This window comes from Nasonia vitripennis, chromosome 3 (genome assembly GCF_009193385.2).
Source record: "Nasonia vitripennis strain AsymCx chromosome 3, Nvit_psr_1.1, whole genome shotgun sequence".
NCBI lineage: Eukaryota > Metazoa > Arthropoda > Insecta > Hymenoptera > Pteromalidae > Nasonia > Nasonia vitripennis.
In genome coordinates, this window is record NC_045759.1 from 7,514,378 (window position 1) to 7,540,791 (window position 26,414).

At 46.4% G+C, this 26,414-nt stretch overlaps 5 protein-coding genes across 10 annotated transcripts in view; 2 read left to right on the forward strand and 3 right to left on the reverse strand.

Annotated features, from left to right (window-relative positions):
• The window catches only part of Ndufs7 (NADH dehydrogenase (ubiquinone) Fe-S protein 7, 20kDa), a 73,971-nt gene that overhangs the window by 47,039 nt on the left and 518 nt on the right, over positions 1 to 26,414 (reverse strand). The window lies entirely within an intron of this gene.
• LOC100122669 (carbonic anhydrase-related protein 10) lies at positions 1,656 to 11,222 on the forward strand. 4 transcript variants are annotated; one of them, XM_003424186.5, is made up of 9 exons: positions 2,222 to 2,420; positions 5,013 to 5,151; positions 6,773 to 7,152; positions 8,332 to 8,427; positions 8,658 to 8,724; positions 8,818 to 8,972; positions 9,089 to 9,217; positions 9,809 to 9,857; positions 10,551 to 11,222. In XM_003424186.5, the coding sequence occupies exons 2-9, from the start codon at positions 5,088 to 5,090 to the stop codon at positions 10,565 to 10,567; spliced, it is 957 nt and encodes a 318-aa protein (XP_003424234.1). In that variant the 5' UTR covers positions 2,222 to 2,420; positions 5,013 to 5,087; the 3' UTR covers positions 10,568 to 11,222. The 4 variants fall into 4 exon arrangements, with proteins under 4 accessions (XP_032454442.1, XP_003424234.1, XP_016838915.1 ...); XM_016983426.3 differs by having other exon boundaries at positions 2,240 to 2,448; XM_031926639.2 differs by lacking the exon at positions 2,222 to 2,420 and adding an exon at positions 4,292 to 4,404.
• LOC100122657 (60S ribosomal protein L18a) lies at positions 12,216 to 26,389 on the forward strand. 2 transcript variants are annotated; one of them, XM_001606216.5, is made up of 7 exons: positions 12,216 to 12,553; positions 12,935 to 13,636; positions 14,295 to 14,695; positions 15,624 to 16,051; positions 16,202 to 17,193; positions 25,726 to 25,905; positions 25,988 to 26,389. In XM_001606216.5, the coding sequence occupies exons 2-5, from the start codon at positions 13,062 to 13,064 to the stop codon at positions 16,805 to 16,807; spliced, it is 2,010 nt and encodes a 669-aa protein (XP_001606266.1). In that variant the 5' UTR covers positions 12,216 to 12,553; positions 12,935 to 13,061; the 3' UTR covers positions 16,808 to 17,193; positions 25,726 to 25,905; positions 25,988 to 26,389. The 2 variants fall into 2 exon arrangements, with proteins under 2 accessions (XP_001606266.1, XP_001607320.1); XM_001607270.5 differs by lacking the exons at positions 12,216 to 12,553; positions 12,935 to 13,636; positions 14,295 to 14,695; positions 15,624 to 16,051; positions 16,202 to 17,193 and adding an exon at positions 25,027 to 25,171 and having other exon boundaries at positions 25,988 to 26,386.
• On the reverse strand, positions 18,279 to 23,151 carry LOC107980830. 2 transcript variants are annotated; one of them, XM_016983428.3, is made up of 5 exons: positions 22,547 to 23,151; positions 22,037 to 22,117; positions 19,497 to 19,691; positions 18,908 to 18,964; positions 18,279 to 18,825 (listed from the first exon to the last, which is right to left on the reverse strand). In XM_016983428.3, exons 1-5 carry the CDS (start codon positions 22,605 to 22,607, stop codon positions 18,755 to 18,757), a joined length of 465 nt encoding a protein of 154 aa, XP_016838917.1. In that variant the 5' UTR covers positions 22,608 to 23,151; the 3' UTR covers positions 18,279 to 18,754. The 2 variants fall into 2 exon arrangements, with proteins under 2 accessions (XP_016838917.1, XP_031782505.1); XM_031926645.2 differs by having other exon boundaries at positions 22,037 to 22,120.
• Positions 23,288 to 25,018, reverse strand: LOC100122634 (WD repeat-containing protein 18). The gene is made up of 2 exons (XM_003424183.4): positions 24,769 to 25,018; positions 23,288 to 24,689 (listed from the first exon to the last, which is right to left on the reverse strand). Exon 2 carries the CDS (start codon positions 24,669 to 24,671, stop codon positions 23,400 to 23,402), a length of 1,272 nt encoding a protein of 423 aa, XP_003424231.1. The 5' UTR covers positions 24,672 to 24,689; positions 24,769 to 25,018; the 3' UTR covers positions 23,288 to 23,399.

A 26,414-nucleotide genomic window follows, 5' to 3' on the forward strand; every position in this document is an offset into this window, starting at 1 on the left:
CATTAACTCTCCGCACTCGCTCAGTCTCTTTCTGCGGAGGCACATCCATCAGAACGAATTATCTAACGTATATATATATATATGTGGGGAAATTATCCCATTTCACGAGCAAACAGGACGCGAGATCTCCGGGAAAAAAATTGTTATCTCCCGCAGATTAAACTTTCTCTCTCTCTCTCTCTCTCTCTCTCTCTCTCTCTCTCTCTCTCTCTCTCTCTCTCTCTCTCTCCTCTGTTTAAACGCCGCGGGCGCGTATAATAGGCCATCCGAAAGAGCCCTTTCTCTCTCACTCTTTCTCCCTATATACATCTACCTCACTCTCTCGGAATGTTTTTTTCGAACAAAGCGCCGCTGCATTGCGGCCCCGGAAGCGTCGCACAAAAGCTTTATCACGACGAATTTTCTCCTCGAGAGGAACAAAAAAAAATACGACAAGCATTCGTACGGTACGACCTAGAAAAAGGGAAAGTTTTTCGGAGATTATTAGGTGGTGTATAAGGTCGGAGTTGATTGGGGAACGAGTAGTAGCGTCGGGTTTCCGTCAGACGTTAAGCTTTAACGCGGCGATTTCGAAATACACCGATCGGCGACTAGCCGGCGGAGAATCTGCGAAAATCGTGCATGTTTGAGGGAGTTTTTTTTATTTTTGATCTTGTTCAATTACGCGGAGTGATGATCGTTATCGTTCGCGTTGAAATTTTATACAGAAATAAAGCTTCGATTTCGGGGAAAATTCGGTTTTACTCGATGTATGATCTGGTTATTGAATCGCAAAGATTATTGGCCGTGTATTTTTAGCCGCGAGAACTTTTGGACCAGTGTATAGGGTTATGAATTTTGGAATAATATGATTATGATTTACCTTCTCGTATTCAAATTTACCTCTCGATTTCATCACGAGTTCAATGAATCCGAATTTTGAACCCTTTCGAAAAAATTCCCTCAAAGCCCACAGCTGAAAGAGCGCACGCGGCCAATTAAATCACGAGCAAATAAAAAAAGGCGAAATTTCCCTTTCGCGACTCCGGAACCAGCAAAATGAAAAAGCCGCAGCCGCGTACTGTCAAAGCACATCGCCGAGCAATATTCCTATAACGAGAGGGCGACGGAAAGAGGGAACGAGCCATCATCATCGTTCGCGCGAAAAGTAACAAAAGCATCTCTCGCGAAGGAAAAAGCTCCTCTCCCGCACACACATGCACGCGCGGGGAGTATACATAGAGTAGAGTAGTAGCTTAAACAGTTCCGGCTCGACTCGACTGGCGCGCTCTCTTTGAAAATCGATAGCAGCGCGTGCGTACACGCTCCGGCCAATCTGCTCGGCTCGCGGCGCGCGACGAAAGGCTTCCTCTGCTCCTGCAGCAGCGGCGGTGGTTCTATATACCTGTGCGCGTGCATTTTTCTTTGACTGTGCTCTCAGGCGCGCCTATATATACTTTTTCCGGAGCGAGCGCGCGCCACAGCCTCCTCCTAATTCCCACGGCAAACAGACGGATAATTGAAAAGCTACGCGGCTGCCGGAGTACCGGAAGCGAAGAGACTCTATAGCGGCGTCGATCGATGCGCTCGGCCAGGATAAGAGAGTAGCATTGCTGTGTATACCCTTTGCGCTCGAATTTTCGGATTAACTTTCCACCGCTGCCACATTTCTTTCTTTCTTTCTTTTTTTCTTTCTTTCTTTCTTTCGCTCGCTCGCTCGCTCGTACACGTTGCCATACATCATAGGCACACTCGGCGCTAGATTGGCCCTGGTACAGCTTGTAATTCATCATGTCCCAGCAGCAACGACGCACAACCCGAGCGATTAAGTCCGCTCGCGCCCCCCTTTCGCCGAGAGAGAGAGAGAGAGAGAGAGAATCAACAGGGCGAAGACGACGGAAATAGGGGGGTGTGCGAGGGCCCGTATACGACCCCCTAGGCAATGCTTATTTCGCCATCAGGAGGAGGAGAGAGAGGAAATCGCATACATATCGACCAGGCGGCCGAAATGAAAATCCTCGATCTGCCCCCTAGGGGGCCTCGCGGAAAATCGTCCTCGTTACTCCCGATCACTCTCATTTTTGACCCCAGCAGCAGCAGCAGCAGCAGCAGCACACGCACTCTACGAGCTGCTCGTCGTAAACAAGAGAACGACGACGACTACGGCGGTGGAGAGAGGCAGGACCGTTCGGAGTCTGCGCATCAGGCTCGGAACGGCGCTCTGGCGGCCGAGCAGGAGCTCAGTGTTACGATCGCCGCCAGTAGCATCCCGCCGGCGCTCGAGCCGAGTCCTCTCACTCCCTCTGTTCTCGCGCGAGTGTGTACACACACACACACACATACACAAGTCGTCAGCTCGCGGCAGGGCGCTTATATCCGGACGAGTGAGCGCACGCAGACGGAGGGACAAGTGGTTCGAGTCGACGGCAGGCCAGCCGCACGTACGTATCCTCGAGGCCGCGCAACCCGGTGTGTATATCTGTATATCGATCCTGACGGCCATAGAGAGAGAGAGAGAGAGAGAGGGAGAGAGAGAAACGATGACGATCCTCTCTCGCTCTCTCTCTCTCTCAGGCGGCGTCCCTCCGGATCGAGAGGGAGGCCGCGGCTGCCGATCGATCCGCTGCAGCTGCAGCTTTCTTTCTTCTCGCCGAGGAGAATGCACGCATTGTGCAGTCCGGGAGATCGAGTGGAGATGCTTCGCTGCGAAAAAGTCAGCCTGTATGCTCGTGCGAGTGAGGGAATCCCGTTCGGTGTGTGTATGTGTTCGGCGGGAGGTGGGTTGAGTTTCTTGGCTCGGGGCCGACGACCGCCACCGTCGTGTGTGCCGTTCTATAGTCCATAGTCATCCTCCTCCTCCTTCTGCTCTTCTCAACTTTGAGAGTGAGAGAGAGAGAGACTTTTTGTCCGGATCATTGTTCCCAGTGGGGCCCCTTACGCCGGACTCCTACATGCTCCTCTGCGACTTGCTCGATCTCGTCCGCCCGCGAGCGTGTGTGTATGAGTGTATTAGGGGGGTGAATCAGACGTTTCCTCTATCTCGGAAAATTTCGCGAGCGCGCGCGCGGCGTAGGTAAAATTCGCCAGTGGAAGTAATCGATTCGAGCGAGCCTAGACTCCTCTCTCTCTCTCTCTCTCTTACTCCAGACCTACCTGCGCGCGGCCCCGTAGCGTCCGGAAATCCGAGACGAGAGCTACTGGCCCGTGTAAGAGAGAGAGAGAAAGAGAGAGAAAAACGCGCAGGGAGCGTCTTAATTTTCATCCCCCGCGCGTATGCATAACCCTTTGCGCTCTACGTACGCGACAATTAGCAATGAACCTGTCGATGCACATGTATACGTAGCTGTGTGTGTGTGTGTGTGGGTGTAGGGGCTCGGGTATACACATAGGTGTGAATCGTGCGGGTTATCGGATCGAGCGGCACGCACTCGCGCCTTTTACGAGACGATCAATCACCCTCTTTCATTATGATTTATCGCGGCGTTCGTATGAACGCTATTCTTCTCTCGCTCTTTCTCTCTACTCCCGCAGCTCTGATGTCCGTCTGTGGCGGGAAAAGCCTCGTGACAAAGCGAATTGGAAATAACGCGATTATTGTATTACTTATATACTTTTCCCTCGATATCCCCCTTTCTTCCCTCCCCATCAGGACCGCCGCGCGCGCGAGCGGCTAATTGAAAGAGAAGGAAATTTTATGCGGACCGCAATCTATTTATCGGGCTCGAGTGTCAATCAAAAAAAAAAAAAAAAAAAAAAAAATGTAGATACAGCCGAGAAATATTTTTACACACACCCACGCGAGAGCGCATGCATATTCATGTATGCAGATGTACGTACGAGCTGAGGTCGTGTGTGTGTGTGTGTGTGTGTGTAGTGCCGCGCCTCCTGAGTAAATAGCGAAAATACTCCTTGTACCTGCGCGTACGCGGACTTGCCTCGACTCCGAGCCCGCGTGGGTGTAGGTGTGTACAGTAGTAGTAATGCGAAAGTTTAGTAATGGGCCAATACCGGCGTGTGTGTTTGCGTTCTCGGGGTAATTTCGCTAGGAGAAGTTGCTGCGAGAGTCGAATAAGTCGTTGGAGTGTGTGTGTGTGTGTGTATCGAGAATTGCGCGCGAGTTTGATGGAAATAGTTTGGATTCGACGGTCGATTTTACGTTAATTTCCCAGATCGATTAATGGAACTTGCATAGGTGTGTTTATACACGCTTTGGGCTTACATGGTCTGTAAGAGGAGGATTTAACGATTCAGTGGAAACCGACTTCGTAACGATGAATAATTGCGGAGTGGGTTAATGTAAAGCATTTTTTAGAAATCACGAGACTGAGACTGGAGAGCGAGAAGAGCTTGAAGAATTCAATATCCTGTGAGGCGACTTGCTTTTTTAATCGCTGACGCGATCACTCGAACGGAGGTGATTGGCCGGTTAGTGGAGAGTTGTGAATTTCGAGTTATTTTCACATTTATAGAATGATTTTTCAAATTGCATTGAGTTTATGATTCTATAGTCTGTACTAATCTTGTATTATCGGGAATCTATAGTTGGAATAAGTACTGTATAATAAATAAACTACGTTCCCGATGGATTGACATTAAGCCGTTGCGTTCGATCGTTTTGAAAGTCTGACAGTCGATGGTTATAAGTTAACCTGCGATTTTATTAATTTATTTTATCGTAAATGATAACGATTTTACAAGAAGAAACAACAAAATCCAATGATAAGCTAAACTCCTCTGATCACTTGGGAGGTACGCTGCGCGTTAGCACACACGGATGCAGGAGTCGCACTGCTCGGTAGTAGGAGTTTCAAGCTTTTGGTTTTCCACGGTAACTTGGACATTTTTTCAAATATCCTTCGGTGCTCGGAGTGAAAATTTCTCCAAGTTTTTTGCCACGAACAATCATTACCGATGATATTCGAGTCGAAAATCTTGTGAAGAACCTAATCTTACCTTTATCCCTTACAAGCGAACAACGTATACGTTCCTCGATATCAACGACCGCAACACTCTGTAACGATTTTGCATTGCAGATTTCCCATACCATCACGAGGATGCGGATCTGGCAGCAGTGAACAGCCGCAGGAGCGCAGCTGCAGCCTCCCAGGATGGCAGCCCACAGGCCCGTTTTCCTGGGCATCTGGGGCGTCTTCGTTCTCGTCCTCATCCAAGGTATATGTTTATACGCATCATCCAATCAGGCGACCTTCGTTTGATTTTTCTTCCCCCCTCTCAGACACAGCCATATAACGTTTATACGTCACACACGCCCACATATACGACTTCGTTCTCCCGCAGCCATATAATATATAACAGGGAAAGTTTGTTTACCCGCGTGAATTTATCAGGAGCTACAGCGATAGGCAATCATGCCGCCTGAATTTTTCAGCTCCTGTGGGCTTTATTGCAATGACGAAGTGGCAGTAGGAGGAGATACACAGATATAGTGTATAGAGATGAGAGAGAGAGAGAGAGAGAGAGAGAGAAAAAAAAGACGCGGGATTTCTTCCCCCAATTTTCGGCTTCATCCCCCAGCGGGCTTATGTGATAGCCTTGAGACCTATACACACCTGATATGCAGTGATGGGGGTCAGCCTGTAGCGCGAATTATTCGCAGGCTATTTCGGCCGAGGATTTGTCCGGGAAATTCAATCCGCGATTAGTCGCCCATACACTGTCTCTGTATGCGTGTAGGTGTCTTTGGCTGTGAGTTTCGCACGTTGTATGTATACACGAGGAAAAAGTTGTAGAATAAACGACGAGTATGTGTGCACACGAGACATTTTGCGTCATTTTCGCACAGTCGCAAACATAAGTATATACTTTTGACCCTCGGAAAAGTGAGTAGAGAGAGAGAGAGAGAGAGAGAGCGCGAATGCCTCTGATGGCAAAGTTTTCCTCTGCGTGGAACGGGCGAGTGTGTATATATAGGACAGGCGGCTAATTTCCGCGAAAAGTTCGTGGAAAAACCAAGGGGAAAGAGTGAGAGAGAGAGAGAGGGGGGGGGGACTATGGTCGACTTTTTCTCTCCCACATACACACACACACACACATAAAGACATTCCAGCCCCGCCGCTGGCTCTACTCCGACTGGAAATAGATTACTTCGGTGGGAATTTATGTGCGCATATACACAGCGCGCGCTTTGAAAATTTCAGAGTTTATCCGAAGAAAATAAAAGAGAGCTCCAAGTATGAATGTACTGTTTTATTGCTCAGCGCGCGGTTATCTGCGGCTGCAACTCGTCCATTAATTCGCAATGAAGAAACGACGTTTTTTTTTATGAAAGTTTTATACTTTACATTTTCATATACACACACACACACACACACACACCTACATTTATACATCGTTTCTATTCTCGTCGTCGCGCGAGCGCCAAAAGCGAATGTCCTTTTAACCGGGAGACGAGCGAAGAGGGTTTATTTAGCGAGTCGCGCGGAATACATTTGAATCGTGAATTTTCTCGCGGCTCTTTTGTCTGACGTTTTTAAAATTATACCTTCGCTTACGTGTGTGTGTGCGTGTAACTATACCGCCTGACAAGCGTCAAGCTTTTCCGAGTAATTCGTCGTGAATTTTCATCGGCGTATTATATTTTTATAACTCGGACGCGACGTGTGCGGCTATTTGGTATTCAGAAGAGAGCCGTTTCAACTTTTCAAGCTCCCGGCGAAGCTCAAAAGTATCGCGAGAGTGTCAGCCCTTAGCGGACTACTAATAAGCACTTGCATAACTATATACACTCGGCCTATTTTCTGCCTGACTAACCTACCCCCTCTCAATTTCTCAGAATCAAAGCCGGTGAGCTGGGAGGAATGGTGGACGTACGACGGGATATCGGGCCCGGCCTTCTGGGGCCTTATCAACCCCGAGTGGTCGCTCTGCAACAAGGGCCGTCGCCAGTCGCCGGTGAACCTCGAGCCTCAGCGGCTGCTATTCGACCCGAATCTCCAGGCGCTTCACCTCGACAAGCACAAGGTCAGCGGCGTCCTGACCAATACCGGCCACAGCGTCGTCTTCACCGTCGACAACGACACGAGGCAGCCCGTCAACATAACCGGCGGCCCTCTGAGCTATCGATACCAGTTTCACGAGATACACCTGCACTACGGCCTCTTCGACAACGTCGGCAGCGAGCACACGGTCGACGGCTACAGCTTTCCCGCTGAGGTACATCACACAAAATTATAAGAAAATTAACAAAAAGTAAAATAATTAACCGTCTCGATTATACACCTGCTTTGACGATCTCGCAACGCACGACGTGACCCACTTCGACCTATACCTATGTAAACGACGTACACATCGTTTGTGTGTCTTTCATTAGCGTATTCCTGTGCGGCTAATAAACGTAACATCGCACACAGCGATAAAATGATATCCGCATCGAACGAAGGTTTAGTAGAAAAGCTCGCGCTACTGTCAGCCGCTCCGTAATATAAACGATTTCGCGCGCGACTATGTTATAATAGCCGTGTGGTGTGTGTCTGGCGAATCGATTTTATACATACAGGTGCGAGAACGATAACGGCTCTATCTCTCGGCCTTAATCATCGGCGTCCTTCGCAATTATAAAGTATGGAATAGAGACAGCGCGAATTTCCGCAGGCTTAATACGATTTTTCTCTCTCTACTCCTGTATATGTGTGTGTGTGTGTGTGTAACTAACCGTGTAATTTTTTCCTCCGAGTATAAATACGCCAGGATTTTTTCGCATAAACCATTGAAAAGCCGTAGCTCGGAAGCTATCCAATATATAACATCGATATTCCTCTCTCCACACGATAAAAATTAATAACACGCAGCCGAGAGAGAAGACGGTATAATATTACGACTCCGCGCGGGCCTTTCCCGAATGACAACGAGAGAGACACACACACGGCTTAATACAATCCCGAGGAATTAGCTTCCTCGCCTTAATTTCGATATTACGCCCCGACCTCACGTATCACACACGCGCGCGATTGATCGACATATCCACCCCCGCGTATTTATATACACTTTTGCAATTTGTTGCGGCCCGTGAATGATTCATCGCGTTCGACTCTCTCTCTCTCTCTCTCTCTCACTCTCGGATTATTCGTCCGTATAGTGGGTGGATTTTCGTTTTGTTTTTAGAGAAAGCGCGATCACCGCGCACACATCCGTTTGGTCGCGCAAACATTGCCACTGATACTCTATATACATACTCGCGGATTTCGCTTTTATTTACTCGAGCGACTGGATCAGTTTGTGTATTAAGATATTACGTGAGTATAAAAAATCAGTTTGTCATCGCTGATAAGCGCACGCATCACGCGGAAATTTAAGTGAGCCGAGAAAAAAAAAACGCACCTCGTTATGTTCCAGATCCAGATATTCGGCTTCAACTCGCACCTCTACAACAATTTCTCGGACGCCCTTCATCGAGCCCAAGGCATCGTCGCCGTCTCCCTCCTGCTGCAGGTACGTGCCATATCGTCCCGGCCCATCTCCTTACTCCCCTATATACACACTCGCATAAGTGCTTTATCTCGTCGGACCATCGACACGATCTATCTGCGCGGGGGCTGCGTATATATATATATATATACACACACGCGCGTCATTACTCTTTCTCAGTTATACACATCAGCTCCTCTAATATAATGCACATGTATAACTCAGACGCCGAGTAATTTATACGTGTGTTGCAGGTGGGCGATCTCTCGAACCCCGAGGTGAGGCTCTTCACCGAGCACCTCGACAAAATCACCTACGGAGGTAAATACAGGCTTGTTGTGTGTATAGATGAGGCATATCGCGCAGGTGTGCAGAGTGTAGCGAGTGTGCTATTTGCACTGGGGCTGTTTGCAGGTCAGTCGATGGAAATCAAGCGTTTCGGGGTGCGCGAACTGCTGCCCGACACGATGCACTACATGACCTACGACGGCTCGACGACGATGCCCGCCTGCCACGAGACCACCACGTGGATCATCCTCAACAAGCCGATATACATAACGAAGCAGCAGGTATATGCGAGCCCGATTACACATTATATACTCTGCTTTGCATACGTTCTCGGGTTATTTATCATTCGCCAAATTAACCGTTTTTGCGAGAAAATCACGATCCCGTCCGATTTCAGCTGCGCAGTCTGAGGGAACTGAGGCAGGGCGACATGCGGCACCCGAAGGCGCCCCTGGGAAACAACTTCCGGCCGCCCCAGCCTCTCCATCATCGTCCCGTCAGGACGAACATCGATTTCAACTCCGAGGTATTATACTCCCACGCACTTTACGCTCTGTACTATACGTCCTATAGAAAAATGAGCGTATATTCGCGGGCTCTGAAATTCAAATTCGAACCGCGGGAAATTAAAGGATAATTCGCTCTCTCGCTGGCATGAATGAAGAGCTATACGCGTGTGTAGCGGCAGTATATAGTGCTATGTATGTATATATATATATATATATATATATATAGCGAGGAAATTGCAGGATAGATAGCGATTTTCGCCAACTGAAACAGCCATTCGCCGCGTCTGTTGTTGGAGTATTAACTCGTAAGTCACTCGCCAGGCTCTATCTCTCTCTCTCTCTCTACGTACAGTGTGTGTGGGGGGGGGGGGGGGGGGTTACTTCCACCGTCTTCAAATGGACTGCGCCGTGGGCTAATAGCTTCGTTTGTCCGCAGTCGTGTTTCAGCTTTGATTAGCAGTTTCGCGCGCGCTCGCAGCTCTGCGTTTCGGGGAGTTCAAACTTGCCCCCTTTGTCCGTTAATAAATCACCTTTGCTATATGCATAATACTTAATAGTAACGACAAACAACGAGTTATTAATGACCTTCTTTTCCCTCTCTGTTGCAGCACGGCCCGAAAAACTGCCCAACCATGAACAGAGACATTTATTACAAAGGTAATAACCGGAGGAGGATTTCCGACAAACAAACTTAACAATTTTCTGTAGAAAAAGAACAAGCACATCACATCCCGCTATCCCGAATCCCCCGAATGTTTCTGAGGAATGACGAATACGCCGGACAAAACAAACGGGGCAAAGTTTTGTCGGGACTAAACTTTCGCAGCCGCGCGCGCAAGTGTCATAAAAGCCCGGAGTGTCCTTTATATTCCCCCCCCCCCTCTATGCCCCTTCACTCCGCGATGTCTTTGAGCTATTTCTATGACTTGTTCATCGCGCTGAGTCTGCATAATAAAGCGGGGATTTAATTTTTCCGCATTTGAATAAAATAATTGTACGCGCGAACGACGATAAGATTTCATAAAACTTGCGACGTTAGAGATAATTGAATTGGAACGCATTTACATGCGGAGGCCGTTTCCGGATTAAACTTTTCCAGCTAGAGCATTTGACGTAGGGCTTATATTTTTTATTATCTTATCGCCTGCTGCGGCCAACGCTGTTTTAATTTCATTTTTTAAGCCCAATTTTAATTCGAATAAAAAAAAAAAGATCGATCGACCCATACAAGTGAGGCCGATAAAATCCCATTCAGCATTCTTAAATAGCGACTATCGCGTGATGCGCAAAAAGAAAAAAAATAAGCTGTGCACGCACTAACGAAACATCCCTTTCTCTCTTGCATTACAGCCAATAGCTGGAAATAAAGCCCCGAGGAAACCCCAGGAATGCTTCGATCGAAACAGAGAGAAAGAGAGAGAGAGAGAGAGCTATGGGAGAATTCGCTGCGCTTCCCTGCCGCCAACGTCGCTGCAATGAAAAATTGAAAAAAAAAATAAACGTAAATAAATCATAACGTAGGCGAGCAAAGAAAATAAAAAATTAATAAACGAGAAGCACAATCGACATATCAAGATGCCACTGGCGGCGAACGACTGCTGCTGCGCTGCTGATACTACTACTAATACTACTAATACTACTAACTAACTAACTAACTAACTCTCGGTTCGTCGCGTGCGCTAACGGTGTATAAACGAACAAACGTACGAAAAATGCCATACATACGAATATTCATACAAAAAACACACGAACACACACGAACACTGGCACAGTACCGACGACGGGCTGCAATATAAGCGCGCGCATACATATCACGCGCGCAAATACGCGCGTACGAGGAGGAGTATAAAAAGCAAAGCAAAAAAAAACAAACAAACGCTTCGTTGTAACTTATTAGACGTGAATTGCCAAGTATGTTTCCAAGTAAAAGAAAATATACCTTATAGTTGCATAGCTTTGAACGAGAAGGGAGAGAGAGAAAGGCGGAGGAATATTAAAATAAAAGGAAAATCAGAAAAAAAATAATAAAAATAAAAAACATGAAAATCTCAACTAACGTATGTAAGCACGAGCATATTATACATATACGAGCGAGTGAGAATAAGCGCGAGTGCGAGAACGCATGGAATTCGAGTATGTATACATATATATATACATAAGAGATCTACAAGCGCGGTGTGTAACGAGACTCTCGACGACGTGACGGACTGCTGTCCCTCTTCCCACCCCGCCCCCGTGACGTTATATATATATATATATATATATATATTAAGCGCGCGCGCGAGCGACTAATTATGTATGATAAAAATTGCACGAGCGAGAAAAAAACGCGCATGACTATACATATGAGTATATATATATATATATATATATATATATATATATATATATATTATATCGAGGCTAGAGCGAGAGAGCGAGAGAGTATCATAGGCGACGAACGAGAGAGAGAGAGAGAGAGAGAGAGAGAGAGAGAGAGAGAGAGAGAGAGAGAGAGAGAGAGGAGGAAAGAACGAGAGAGAGAAAGAAGCTGATGGACGACGACGAAGACGACGATGATAACGATGAATAAATAATTAAAAAAAAAGTTTATACTATATTCTTGTAATAAAAAGCGTTGAAAAAGCAAGCATACAAGGGTTGTTTATATATCAAGCTCTCGATCCACAGCCCATAATATCCTCGTCACACGGATCGCCTGTTGCTGACTCCTCGCAAGCTCGTCATCCTCCGCACGTCTCGCACACATCCAGTGGTCCAGTAGCAGTCCTTCCCCTCATCTCTATTCTAGGATCGATTAGCCTATTAATATGTCGCGCGCTGCCAGCCCAAGAGGGAGCGAGAGGGAGGGAGAGCCAATTGATCGGAGCTTGCGCATTCTGGAAAAAGGAGGGAGAGAGCTTGCAGGTCGCTGATCGGTCAAGTGGCGGCGTCGGCGCGCCTGCGCGAGAGCAGCCTTTGTCGCTGCGGCAAAGCTCTCCCCCTCTACGCCCTCGACTCACTGGCGCTGCTCTCGGACAGATAGCGAAGCAGGAGACAGCGAGCGCGAGAGCGAGCGAGAGAGAGAGAGAGCTTGCAGGTGCGTCCTGACGAACGAACTAGTCTCTAGTGCCTCGGAGAAGAGTCGAGAGTACGAGAGTGAGCTGTGCGTCGTGAGAGAAAGAGAGAAGGGCGAGACGGAAAGTGGAAGAGCTTGCAAGCTTCACCTGGGCGCGACTCTGGCATGGAAGCGCGGCCCGTAGCAGCAGCAGCAGCAGCGGCATCTCACAGGATCACTGTGATCAAGGACCGTCGCAAAGTGGCCCCGCACGGAAGCTGCACGAATGCTGCTGTCTAGTCGCAAGCCCGAGCAGGTATAGGCCAGTTATAGTGTTATCGTCCCTTATTGCTTTCGTTGTCCGAGAGGAGCTTCAGAGATGGAGAGCAGAGAGCAAGCGAGAGAGAGAGAGAGAGAGAGAGAGAGAGAGAGAGAGAGAGAGAGAGAGAGAGAGAAAGAGCGTCGCTGCGTGGGTGTACGCGTCGAGAGACACACTCACACATACACACACAGCTTCGCTCCCTCGCTGATCAATATATAGGCTACGCGTATAGTCGTTCTCTCTCTCTCTCTCTCTCTCTCTCTCTCTCTCTCTCCCTCTCGCTCTCCGCTGTATCAAAAGGCGCGCAGCATCATCGTCGTCGTCGCGCGGTGTACACAAACACGCATAATAACAGCGCAATGCAATATCCCGCAGTGGACAGCTGCGTCAGCGTCCCGAGGACTGCCGAGAAGAAGCAGTAGCGGTAGTAGTAGCGCAGCTGCAGCCGCATCCGTAGGAGCTGGCGGTCGATGATTATCCCCCCGGAGGAGGTGGTGGCTAGATGACGCGCAGTCAGCGAGTGCTGGCCCTGTTCGTCCTAGTGGCGAGCTGGCGCGCGCTGCTCTCGAGGGCCGCGGCGTTCCCCGACTGGACCGACTGTCCGGCGGTCTGTCGCTGCCGATGGACCTCAGGCAAGAAGTCGGCCTTCTGCCCGGACGCCGGACTCACCTCGCTGCCGGCCAGTCTCGACCCGGACATGCAGGTCCTCGATCTATCGGGCAATCAGATACCCGATCTCCAAGCCGAGACCTTCAAGCACGCCGGACTGCTGAACCTGCAGAGGGTCTTCCTCAGGAACGCCGGCATCAGGAAGATACACGCCGACGCGTTCAAGGACATGAGGATACTCATCGAGGTCGACCTCTCGGACAACCATGTGCTCAGCCTCGAGCCCCACACTTTCACCGGCAACGAGAGGCTCAAGCTACTGGTGCTCAGTGGTAATCCTCTGGGCCAGCTGAAGCCAAGCCAGTTTCCGAAGCTACAGCATCTCAAGAATCTCGAGCTGCAGAGGTGCGCCCTCAAGAGGGTTCACGCGCTGGCCTTCCAGTGGCTGCCCGCTCTCGAGACGCTCAGGTGAGTGTGTGCACATAAGCGCGTTCATTGTCGCAAGCGCGCGGAAAGTTTTAATCCGAATAGCTCGCTCGGAACATCGAGATGAAAGTATAAAAAGGGGCTGATTTTACCGGGAAATTTTAATTAACTCCACCGCTTATTAATGTCTGAACTACGAGCACAAAGCCCAGGGATATTTTTTCCTCGCTGAGATACAATAAAATTTCTCAATCGGAGCCGGAAGCGCAGCCGTAAACTCGTTTCTCAGCTCTCCTTTCTGTCTGCCTGTACGCATAGTCGTATAAGCGATATAACGCACACGTCCATGTGTACATACAGCCTCGGGGGGCCGAAACTCTCGGAAATGACGCGCGAAACTCCCGTGCGCGGGAGATAAGGAAGCCCGTCTTACATCGAAGCGATCGCGCGGGGATGAATAGAGCCGTGTGTCTATACATCGTTACCGACGCGCGCACGTGTTGCATGAATCGCGCGATTGAATAATTCAAAGAAATCGATCGACTCATGCTACACACCGCGAGGGATAACACCCGGAGAGCCATTAACAAACAAACAAAGCATTACGCTGTATACTCCGCGCACCCTCCCTTTATGCACGATGTATATATAGATAAATATGTGTGCGTGTGTGTGTGCGCGCGTATACGCCTCTCGACAGTCTGGACAACAACGAGCTGGAGTACCTCGAGGCTACGACCTTGGCCCCTCTGAAGCATCTGAAGACACTGGGCCTCGACAACAATCCCTGGAGCTGCGACTGTCACCTGCGCGACTTCTCTCGACTCCTCGTGACCAACATGTCGAGGCTGTACTCGGTGTCTCAGAGCTGCATCAGCCCGGCGAAGCTCCAGGGCCGCCGCTGGGAGGACGTCGCGCCCAAGGAGTTCGCCTGTTTGCCAACCCTAAAACTGCCGGCCAACGCGATACAGGAGGAGATGAACGGAAACGTCAGTCTGGCTTGTTTCGTCACGGGTGATCCGGCCCCCGAGGTGTCATGGCACTTGAACGGGGTCCCCATTAATGGAACCAAGAGGATCGGGGATGACGTCGGTCCGCAAGGTATGTATCCTGTAATTCATTTATCAGCAATTACGATAGTGTAGTTTATCAAACATTTATACGAAGCAAACCGTACGATATATCATAGAATCGCGTATAACCGATGATGAGCTGCTAGAGGGGATGAAAATTATGAAAGTCGAGTGCGTGACGGCGGTAAGTCAATTAAGTGGAACGAGTTTTACACAGGTCAGGTAGCTCTACGTATATTAAACTCGGTAGCAGTGTACAGTCGAGATATCTAATAGAGTTATTATTCCTCGGCGTTTAATAAAGTTATTTTTTCCGCTTTACCGAATACTTGCCCGAACTTTTCACCTGCAGCCCACCCCCGACTTCGCTGCAGCTGCAAGTTTACCTAGTACACAGAGAGAACCGCAACTTATACGTCTATATCGCTAGTGCATACACATAGAAGAGAGAATCCGTATATTTCGCGCATACTTTTCACAAAGTTATTGTTTACATATTCAAGGAGAAGCGAACTTTTCCGCAAAACCTTACCCCGGGAAGTTTCGAGGAGCGAAGGGGGCAAAGTTGAAAATATATATATATATATATATTTTTGGGCGATTTGCATAAGTTGAAAAGTACGACGCCCGCGTTTATTTTTAACTTCCCCGCCGCGCGCCCATCAAGAGAGAGAGAGAGAGAGAGAGAAATGTAGGTTATATCCTGCGGGAGTATATTGTCGTCGCGGCCGCGGAGGGTAAAAAATTCCGAGAACACGGCGCGGCACTCTTTGCTCTTTCTTCGGAGGAAAGGGGAGCTTCGCTTGGTCGTTTCACAATGCCCGACGCGCACACGCGTAACGACGTCGTCGGCTTGTTATACCGAAGTTCCCGTAAAGCGATTTGCCCGTTGCACTTGGCGGAGAAAATTGCCGAGAATATGATCGATGACGTTGACCCCTATTGCACACGCTCAGGTGGCCTGTGGGTCTGGTCGGACTCGATAAAGACGAAGAACAACCTGGTGGAGCGCTGGCGTAACCTGACGATCTACAACGCGAGCGACGTCGACGCCGGCGAGTACACCTGCCACGCGGAGAACATAGCCGGCTTGGTGCGCGACACCGTCACCGTCAGCATACCCCGGGTCTTCACCGCGCCTACCCTCTCCCAGGCGGACAACTGGCTACTCTGGCTGAGCTTGGCCGGAGGCGGTACCGTCGCTCTCTGCGTCTCGGCCTCGGCCGTGCTGTTGGCCATGTGCCTCTGCGGGGGCGCCAGGCGACGCAGCCGCAGGGCCAAGGTCAAGCTTCAGGCTAGCGCGAGCTTTGGTGATCAGGAGAAGAAGCTGCTCGACCTCTCGGTCACGACCACGGCCACCACCACCAGTCAGCAGCACTCGCAGGTGAGCGATTTTATTCGAATTGGCTTGATGTGTCTAAACTACTCGGTAGTTCGATCGACGACGATATCGCTTGAAAAATTTTCAAATCGAACGCCGTCGATCGCCGATATTCCGAAATAAACGAAATAAACGAAATTCTCTCCGCTCCAGCACAACCAGAGCCAGAGCCGGCAGCAGCAAGCCCCAGCCCCGATCCAGGCGGACCTGAACCACTGCCAGCCGGAGTTCGAGCTCGAGCTCGAGCCCCGGCTGATCGAGGAGCAGCGCCTGGTGGGCCAGTCCTCGGCGAGCGTGACGATCGAGCGGCTGAGGCTGCAGCCGGACGCCTGCGGCTCGCCCCCGCCGTCGAGCAACAGCTCCTCGGTCATCTGCCCCGTGGCGGTGGCCGCTGCGGCGGCGGCGGCCGCCCGGGCCCAGCTTCCCGCCAACATCTACATCTCCGTCTCGCTGGGCAACGGTGCGCCCAACCAGGAGGCCGCCCCCGTGGCCGTGGCAGCCGCCGCCAGCCTCCAGGCGGCCGAGCTCCAGGTCCACGAGCGCTGCTACCCCGACCTCCTGGACATCGGGCTGTCCAGCTTCGCGACCCTGCCCAGGCGGTGTCGGCGCCCCGGCGAACTGGGCTCGCCGTACGACAACATGGGCCCGAGGGTCACCGCGACCGGCAGCTCCACTTTCTCGCTGGTCGAGCAGCCGGAGCCGAGCATCGCCGTCGCGGCGCCCCTCATCCAGCCGCCGCCCGAGTTCGTCTCGCTCTGAGCCGAGGCCGAGGTGCAGACTGTCAACGAGGAGGAGGACGAGGTCGACGAGACGACGCCGCTCGAGGCCGAGCCCAGTCCCGACGAGCCCGACGCCTTCATCCTCTGGAAGTCCAGGCTCTAGACGATCTGTGCTTCGTTATATTTACCCAGTGCGAGAGACGGGGGACGCTTTTCAGTGGCCAAATTGTTGTATAGAGAGAGAGAGAGAGAGAGAGAGAGAGAGAGAGAGAGAGAGAGAGAAAGAACAAAGCCGAGTTCTCGCGCGACGCTGAGACTCCTGATGTAAATACAGTGACACTTTGCATCGGCTGAAGCTACAATACGCAAGAGTTTACGCATGAGATTACCTATAGCCTCGGCGCACACACAGACAGACGCAGCTCCGTAAGTTATGTATATGTATTATATACACACACACACACACAGGTCATCGGCGAAGGTCGTGTGTGCTTCCGATATAGACGCTTATAAATAACATTTAATACAGACTCACACAAACACACTACATCCGTAAGGACAGTTAAGAAAAAAAGAAAAATCAAACAGAGGGCGATCGCCATTTGTACATATTTCGTCGCATTACATAATATAGGACTATCTCTATCCGAATCTCTTATCTCGAGCGGACAATTATCGTAAATAAGGAGTAATCGTAGCCTAAAGAAGCGAACGGTTTAGACAGAAACAAAGACACACAGGCAAAGGCGGGAGGAAAATTTTTTTCTCTAACCATTATTATACTCCCCGATATACTGTGTAAGTACACTTTCTCGCCGCGAGAACAACCTTGTATAACATAATACATTACACGGCGACCGTGTCTCCTTGTCGATCTTCGTTAGCCAGAGCTTTATATACAGGGATATAAGGACGATCGACAAGACGCACACGCGTCGCCGGGATTTATCATTAGTTCGAGAAACACACACACGCGCGCAAAACTCTTCGATCACCCCCGCGTCTCCTACTCTCATTATATCATATACATATTATATAGATTTGTTGAATCTACCTGTGTAAATACTTGTTACATTATATATATATAGACGGATTAATATATACAACACACACACACAGGCGCGTGTACCACACGACGTTTCAGAGCGTGGGTACACGCATTATATATATAAATATATATTTAAGTCTTTCTCGAGAGGCCAATAATATGCGCGCGCGACACACACACACACACGACTATAAACAATACACACATACACAAACACAATTTTACATCACGTGTACGTCGGTATATTTATTATGAACGCTTCGTCAATTAATACACGTGAAGAAGAAGAGGAAGAAAAAAGAAGAAAAGAAAAAAGATTGAATTTTAACGCTACTGTCGTGTTATCGTAATTTTCGGTTATTCTTTCGAGATCGATGTGTACGTATGCATTATTGAATTTTTCATCTAGCGAATAGACACGCACGTACGAGCCGCTATATTCAACGATCGTAAATTATTGAACGTGCGCGAGAGCGAGAGTGAGTAACGAAACACAGGATTGTTTTTTTTTTTTGCGACAAAAATTAACAAAAGTCAAAAGTATAATTAAGAAACAAACATTGACTTCCATACGAGTACAGATATATTATATATTACATGATTATTGTGTACCGAAAGAAACAAACCAAAAAAAAAAGTGAGAGAAAGAGTGCGGGGATAAAAAAAATCAACAAAATCGACGTTCTTTTTTGATATATAATGAGATTTCGTTTTAAGATGTAATTTTATAAGAAAAGCAAAATAACGAGACAAAAAACCTTTCGTTCTTTTTTCATAGAACGCGTATATGCGTGCGACACGCTGTGTCTGTAAAATGCAGTTCGTAATAAAAGAGAGAGAAAAAAAAGTGAGAGAGAATGTTACAACATTACACACGACTTATGTCTTTATTCTTCATAATCATATGGTACATATACATTTACGATCATAACTAAATAATCACTCCATGGCTACATCGTCAGCCCCAAACTGCGAATCCACGGCTGCAGCCGCCGGCTGTTCTCGAAAGTCTGCGAAAGCAATAAGACGAACTGTTACGTACAACAGGCAATAATTACCAAAGCTTCAGCTTAAAAATAGTTATAAACTCACTCGGGGTGATGAGGAAAAAGGCCCAGGCTCCGTCTCTCCGGTTCCTTCCTTCGGACACTGCGGAACATAATTTACAACGCGTCGTTATTTACAAACGCAGCGATAAAGAGTGTAGAGAGTCGGCACCGAAAACGAATTTAATTTTAATCCCATCATTTGCATAAATAACGCCCGCGGTGGTCCTGCTTATTTACACTGTACGTGCCAAGATTTTCCGGATAATTAAAAGGGAAGCGCGCGCGCGCGGCACTAGTTCAAACATAGCTTTAATTCGGAAACCCGGTACGTTGCATTATGCGGTGATTAAAAATGAGAGCGCGCCTCGTCCCTTGTGTGTGTGTGTGTATACATGTAATTAATTCGTTCGCTGCAATAACGAGAACAATTATTTGTTTTTACGCGCGCCTTCGTTTTGATTTTGCCGCGTCTGTTATTTATACTTAATTCAATGGATTTTCACGACTGTGCAGCTCTGTATACGGTATTTTTTTTTAAGAGAAACGTATACGCGACGATCATCAAGTGTTGGAAGAAAAAAAGCACTTAATCGATTGTATATAAACGTGTACGCCTGTGTATGCGTGTGTACCTCTGGGAGAGTAAGCATCGTTGGTGAAATCGAGATTGGCTCCGGGCCAGCTCTCGTCGTCCTTATCTAGCAGCAACTGCGGATCGGATATACCGACCCTCGGGTACTTCACCAGGCCGAAGGATCGTTGCTGACGAGCTTGGCCGTCGCGGCCGACTCTCGGGAAGGGGAACATCGTCCAGCGTTTGAAGCATACTGTTGATTCATTTTTTTTTTTTTTTTTGTTTAAGTTTTTAATGAGGATTTGGGGGTGTAAAGGGCAGGTTTCAAGTGGATTCGATTTTTTGACATTTCCGCAAAATTAATTTGACTCGGTTGTTTGTTAAAATTTTCTGCGTGCGATTGCAGCAAATTCACGTTAATTTTCATCTTAAATTGTTCTCGACGGTGTAATCCCGTATAGTGTAATTACATTTTTTAATTGACAGCTGCACCATCGCAGTTCTTTAATAAAAACGTGATCATTTTCCGAAAAACCAAAGGTTAAAAATAAATCGTACAGCGCATAGAATTCGTTATTTTTCTCAAAGGATTATTATTATTCAAATTAAACATATAAGTTGAGCATCATCGTCTCCGCGCAGCGTTCGACTATGTGCTTTGAATAGGGAACAGACATGGTTCTGCTATATACATATAAATATTTATATACAGTAGAAAATAGCATAAGAGTACGTTATGCATCAACTTTTTGCTGATTTAATACCTCTAGGCCCTAATATGATTAATTAAAAATTCTTATGTTTGAGTAGTTTTTAAAACGGTAGCTCTCCAATATGGCGGCTCAAAGGATAAAGACCTAATCTAACTTACGGGCATTTGAGTACATAAATTCAGTCATCATTAATCTATTTTGATTTTGAAGCATTATCTCTCATCTCTATTATGATTTTGGAGAAAACAATAAGGCTATTTTATGTATTAAAATTTACATGCGTTTATACATCCATGTATATTTTCATCCTTCGCGCCGCCATATTGATCACGTGAGCTCTCAATCGTTTAAACGTATCATTAGGAAACCGAATTTTCAAAACAATATTACTTAATGAATATTGCAGTAAAAATCGGGACTCTTATACTTTTGTGTAAGATTTATCCTTAACTTTATTTTAAAAAAGGTTTTAAAAATCACGTCTGTTCCCTATTAAAACAGAACACGCGAGCCCCTTCAAAGAGAATAAGCGCCTCACAAAGGCAGCCGAACGAAAATTTCCCCTCTGAAAAAATCGCCCTTCTCATTGCGCGATCCCGCGTAACGGGGTCAATTTTAATAAAATTCACTCGCCCTCACCCCCTATTAAAGAGACAAGAAAATGACGTTCGGGTTCCAGTAAACGGGGTCATATTTTACATGGCGGTTTCCGTGTAAAACAAATATACATCGGGGATATATCTATATTTACCGAAATACATGCCGATCGTCATGCTCGATAAAATTCAGTCGTCGAAATAGTTTCGTATCATAGTTTGATTTTCATCGAACTGTATTTATGATAAATGTATATTAGTTTAAAGAAAATGTTTCATATATTAAAACACTAAAAAAATACACGGAAAAACGCAATTCGAAGAAATAAAGATTTAATTTAATTAAATTCGATATGAGAATTGTTTCCGTTAGTCGATCAAACGCTTTTACGGAATTGTAGCACGTCACAGGATTTTATAAACTGAAATAAGCTGTTGATTAAATTCGCAACGTTTATTACGAAAAAATTTCCTGCGAAGGTATAATTAATCACGATTTTCCGATTTTATATTGAATTCCGAAGGGCTTTTAAAACAGAGACTTTTCAATTATGTATTATACGAGCTTTTACTCCGGTACGGGCGATTTAATGCACCTAACAATTATTTATTGAAATCCATCAGATAAATGATTTCGAAATCAGAACCGCCAATTTTTTCTCGCATAATCAACGTTTATCCATCAGCTCTACACTGTATACGCGTAATATGCTCCCCCCCCCCCCCCAATAAAATACACCTTATACGGAGCTGAGCTTCAGCAATTTAGCCGTCGACTGTACGAAACAATGCTTCATTTTCGTGCTGCGTCAGTAGATGCGAGAGTCGAGGGTAGAGGTAAATATAAACTGCCGCACGAGAGTTTGCTAAGCCGTTTGCGCGTCCGCGTGAAAAGCTAAATGAATCATAATGTTAACACTGTTTGTTGCTGGTAAATAGTTTTCTTGTTATTGCAGTTAGCCGGGGCTAAGAAGGGGAAGCTCGTTGTTTTCGGGGCTGTTATTGCTGCGAATCGATAATAGAGGATGAGATATGTGTTGTACGGAGTATTAAATAGCCGTTAATTAGGGTTTATTACGGACTCGTGAATTATTGCTGCGACGGTTAGAGGTATGGATGATTTTGGTTTAGGAATGAAATGCGTGATGATCGCTTACGCGATTAGTGGAGATTATAATACGGCGAATGACGAATGTGATGCGAATTGGAATGTATGAATTTGGAATATATTTTGTTCCATTGAAAATCGCGAGCGGTATATAAATACGTTTGAATATGCATTTAGTTACCTGAAGGCGGTGTTCCCTTGGGACAGTCAAAGGGGATACGAGTATCCGTGATGAAGCTCACAGACTCTTTCGCGGCTGTTCCTGCTAAACGAGTTTCACACTTTATATATAGCATTACTTGTTATTAAAAAAATTTCATTCTTTATCTATATACAGATCAGAATCTTCAAAAGCTCCGCAGCACTATGTATCGAAGATAAAAGGAAATTCTTCGCTTCAATTTACAGTGTAACAGGACGCGTTATGCATCCGCGTATGCTTTTCACGTTCCACAGCTGATGAAATCCTTATCATCGCCAGTGTCGTGCTTTGAGATACGCGACGCTAAAGAAAAAAATTTCTCCGTCATGTGTATATACGCCGTTGTCAAAGCCACGCGTGGAATTTTCTAATAACGGGCTTTCGAAAATACCGCGATTTTTCAAAAAAGCTCCGATGGATAAAAGCCCGCGAAATTGAAACACCGAGTTAGTATACATGGTAAAATAAAGAGAGGACAACGAGACTCACCCTCGAAACTGACGAAAAGAAGCGCGAGCAACAGGCAGAGGCTCGAGACGGACTTGCACATGTTGACTGTGTCTGGCTGAAGACTGTGGCCTCGATTCCGGCACGCGGATTCTTATATACCAAGTTCGAGGACCCCAAGGGTGAGACTTGATTGACATCGAACCCCTGCGCGCTTTGATTCGGTATTTAACACTACGTCGCGTTGGATTATTTTTAGAGAAGCTATTGGAATTTTCATTTTGATTCGATTCTTCTTCTTTTTATCGAGCGGAAGGATTAAATTTCAATTTAATATGCGCATTTACGAGGCGTAATCGCATAAATAAGCTTCTTATCCACTTTAAAGGTTCTTCGAATTTCTTCCACGAACCCAAATGAATATCCAATACGAAGCAACGTCACGATTCATAAAACGACCATGCGCGGAATCCAGGCTTGTACACCCCCACACGTAACCCACAACCGTTGCATTAAAAATACTCTCCTCCGTATAACTGATTTGCATGCAAACCTTCTCTCGTACCTTATAGGAAATTGCTAACTAGGCCTAGCGCAGTTTCATTTGCATGTGACGTTTATACCCCGTCCATTCAAAGCCAGAGCAGAGCAGGGAGTAGATCAGAGCTTTTCATTCAGCTCGCTGAGTAATTGAATATTGCCTGTCGCGATTCGTGTGTATAGCTTTCTATTTTTGGTATACGAGAGCAAACGAGAGATAGTTGAATTCAAAGAGACTCATCGTTTTTTTTTTTTTTTTTTTTTTTTTGAGAAATTCTATTTACAGTAAAAATTATACAAACGTGTGAGGATCAATGTACAAGAATTTTCTTATGAGATAGATGCACTTGTGTTTTCATGTTGAAGTTTCGTTGCTTTCGAGAATGTTCTTGGCTATGTACTGGTACATTTCTGCGTTGACTTTCTTAAGCCTCTGAATCTCTTTCAGAGCGTCTTCGCGCTTGAAATCGTAGTCGTTGGCCGAGCTGTCCGAAGCTGCAGTTGTTGAAGCTTCTACTTGCGAATCAAACTCTAGTATCCAGGAGTCGTCCTCGTTGGTTCTGATTATTTCGATCAGAGTATTCTTGTTGCCTGGATCGGATACCTTCTGCAGGGGCTTGACTTGCAAGCTCGGTTTGAGATTGTTGGCTGTGAAGTTCTCGAACGACGTGGCAAAGAATGCTGAGACAATAGGGGCTTTGTGTTTGAGAGTGAGAATGATTTGGCAGCTGGGGATGTCCCACAGGTGGACCATCCCATCAGAAGATCCAGACAGCAGAGTGATGCAGTCAACCGAAACTGACAAGGCTGTGATGCTACCTTCGTGGCCCTTGTAAACTGTGATTTTGTCATTTCCATTGAGAGGAACATGATGCTCTATTCCCCTGGGAGGATCCCGTAGGTTGCACTTTATCACTACTCCAGTAGAGGATCCAACAAAGAGTTCGTTCTCCATAATGTCCATACAAACTGATATGAGAGGAACATCGAATACCAATGTCAAGAGTAGCTGGCCAGCATACACGTCGTAAATTCTTGCAGATCTGTCTAATGAGACTGAGCACAACCGACCAAAACTTCCAACTTGACCAAAGTACAGATCTTTTACAGGCAGTGAATGATGAGAAAAGGAACTAATTGGTTTTGCTTCCTTCTCACTAGCAATCTGACTAAGAGACCAAGCAAAAATCAAACCATCTTCAGCGCCACTGGCCAAGCAAGATCCATCCTTGTTGAATTCCAAACAAGTTATAGATTGATAATGCCTGGCAAAAGAGTTGAAAAGTTGACCATTGCAAGTTTGCCATACATAGATCTTCTCACTGATTGCTGCTACTATGTACGAGCCATTAGGTGTGCATGCCAGTGCAGTAGTTCTGCCTGGTGTACTGAGCCTCAAATTTGGAACTGGCGTTTGACTGTTCAGAGGCCACAAGTGCAGAATTGGTTTTGTGGCATTGGAGCCTATCAGATAAGAGTCATTCAATAACTGCAAAGAGTGATGCCCCAGAGCACTGGCATGTTTGTAGGTTGAGAGCATAGATCCAGTGCATGGATCCCACGTAGCTGCGCTCCAATTTTCAGACGAACTGTCACAGGTGACAACAACTTCGTGAGGACACCTCATTTCTGAGAGAACCGCGTTCTGCAAAATATCGTAAAAAAGCAATAGATGTTATTTACTGGAATTAAGTGTAAATGACAGAGTTTCAAATGATAATTACCAGCTGGTTAACGAAAAAAAACACGTGTTTTTTCAAAAGAACCGGCCTAACCAATAACGTAAATATTTGTACAATCCACGCGATGACCTGCTCTCATAATCATTAGTTCGAATAAGTAAGATTTACACCGATTCACATGCTTCCAACAACTGTCACGATTCACATACTCTATAACAAATAAGTACTCAAAATTTACAATTATTAGCGTCTGTTTGTAATTTAGTGACAAAACCCACGTGAGTTTCGTATACACTTGCGGCGATGGTGACTCCACCTATCTAAAATACCTATAGCGATATATACAGATATATTACACGCCAGGAATGTCACTACTAGTCAGCATAGTGTCTTTTTCCGGTTTTGCAGGCTTGAGACCGACGGCATCATGAAGGCTAAGGGAGAAGTAAATAAAATTTTGTACTTTTTCCGCATATTTACGTGTAAAATAGTTCAAGAATCGGATTCTCGATAAATTTATGTCTTTTTCCATGCCTGCAATGGCTTTCGTTTATGCTCTTTTTAACGAAATAATCTGGTCCATACGTCGACCTGTCGCTAGCATGGCAGGAATCACATGTGTTACTTTCACAATTTTACGATAATTTCGCGACAATCGAAAGCTATGGGTTTGATATTGTTCTTTGTGATTTTTTAGCACGAAAACATAAAAAATTCCATGTGTAAAGTGGGCTTTTAGCGTAGCAAATTAAGGTTGAAAACAAATGCATTCCTAACCTTTTTTTGTGTAGCTATATATATGGCCACTGTGCTTTGGTACAGTAGGAGGTAGCAATGAAATTTAATGCAAGGAATGAACATGTAAACAAATACCTGACACGTATTAGTTAATAGATATGAACAAAAGTATTTACTATGAATAAATCTAAGGCTCAAATACTTTTTCGCCTGTTTTCTTAAGAATTTTTCAATATTTAATTGCTTCTAATCGCTTTACAGTTGAAGGAGTACGAGGTGATCGGGCGTCAGCTGCCCACAGATAAGCTGAAAACCACTCCTCTCTACAAAATGAGGATATTCGCTCCAGATGCCATTGTTGCCAAGTCTAGGTTCTGGTATTTCCTTCGTCAACTCAAGAAATTCAAGAAGTCGACTGGTGAAATCGTTTCACTGAAGCAGGTAATGCAACCTAATGCTTCTCTTTCAACAAGACCTGCTTAGATTAGCTATCAAACTAACATTTCAACATTATAATTTCTAGATCGCAGAAAAGTCGCCAATCAAGATCAAGAACTTTGGAATCTGGCTGAGGTACGACTCTCGTTCTGGTACCCACAACATGTACCGTGAATACAGGGACCTGACTGTAAGTGGTGCAGTTACACAGTGCTACCGCGATATGGGAGCCCGTCACCGTGCCAGAGCTCACTCCATTCAGATCATTAAGGTGGAAATCGTTAAGGCTGCCAATTGCCGCAGGCCCCAGGTCAAGCAATTCCACGACTCTAAGATTCGCTTCCCATTGCCCAAGCGAATCCAGCACAGCGGCAGTATGCCCACGTTCAGCGTGCGCAAACCAAGGACCTATTTCCTCTAAGAACTTTATTTCATACTGTTACATCTTATATAAGGAAATAAACATAAAAATTTCTAAAACCTACTAGTTTTTTTGTACTCGTTTTTCTTAC

Coding starts and splice junctions, on each gene's coding strand:
- LOC100122669 (XM_032598551.1), top strand. CDS start 1,922: ATGCTTATTTCGCCATCAGGAGGAGGAGAGAGAGGAAATCGCATACAT. Junction 8,428..8,657: donor CCGTCTCCCTCCTGCTGCAG/GTACGTGCCATA, acceptor CGTGTGTTGCAG/GTGGGCGATCTCTCGAACCC. Junction 8,725..8,817: donor CGACAAAATCACCTACGGAG/GTAAATACAGGC, acceptor GGCTGTTTGCAG/GTCAGTCGATGGAAATCAAG.
- LOC100122657 (XM_001606216.5), top strand. CDS start 13,062: ATGACGCGCAGTCAGCGAGTGCTGGCCCTGTTCGTCCTAGTGGCGAGC. Junction 13,637..14,294: donor CCCGCTCTCGAGACGCTCAG/GTGAGTGTGTGC, acceptor GCCTCTCGACAG/TCTGGACAACAACGAGCTGG. Junction 14,696..15,623: donor GGATGACGTCGGTCCGCAAG/GTATGTATCCTG, acceptor GCACACGCTCAG/GTGGCCTGTGGGTCTGGTCG.
- LOC107980830 (XM_031926645.2), bottom strand. CDS start 22,607: ATGTGCAAGTCCGTCTCGAGCCTCTGCCTGTTGCTCGCGCTTCTTTTC. Junction 19,692..22,036: donor CAAGGGAACACCGCCTTCAG/GTAACTAAATGC, acceptor ATGAATCAACAG/TATGCTTCAAACGCTGGACG. Junction 18,965..19,496: donor CGATGCTTACTCTCCCAGAG/GTACACACGCAT, acceptor TATGTTCCGCAG/TGTCCGAAGGAAGGAACCGG.
- LOC100122634 (XM_003424183.4), bottom strand. CDS start 24,671: ATGAGGTGTCCTCACGAAGTTGTTGTCACCTGTGACAGTTCGTCTGAA.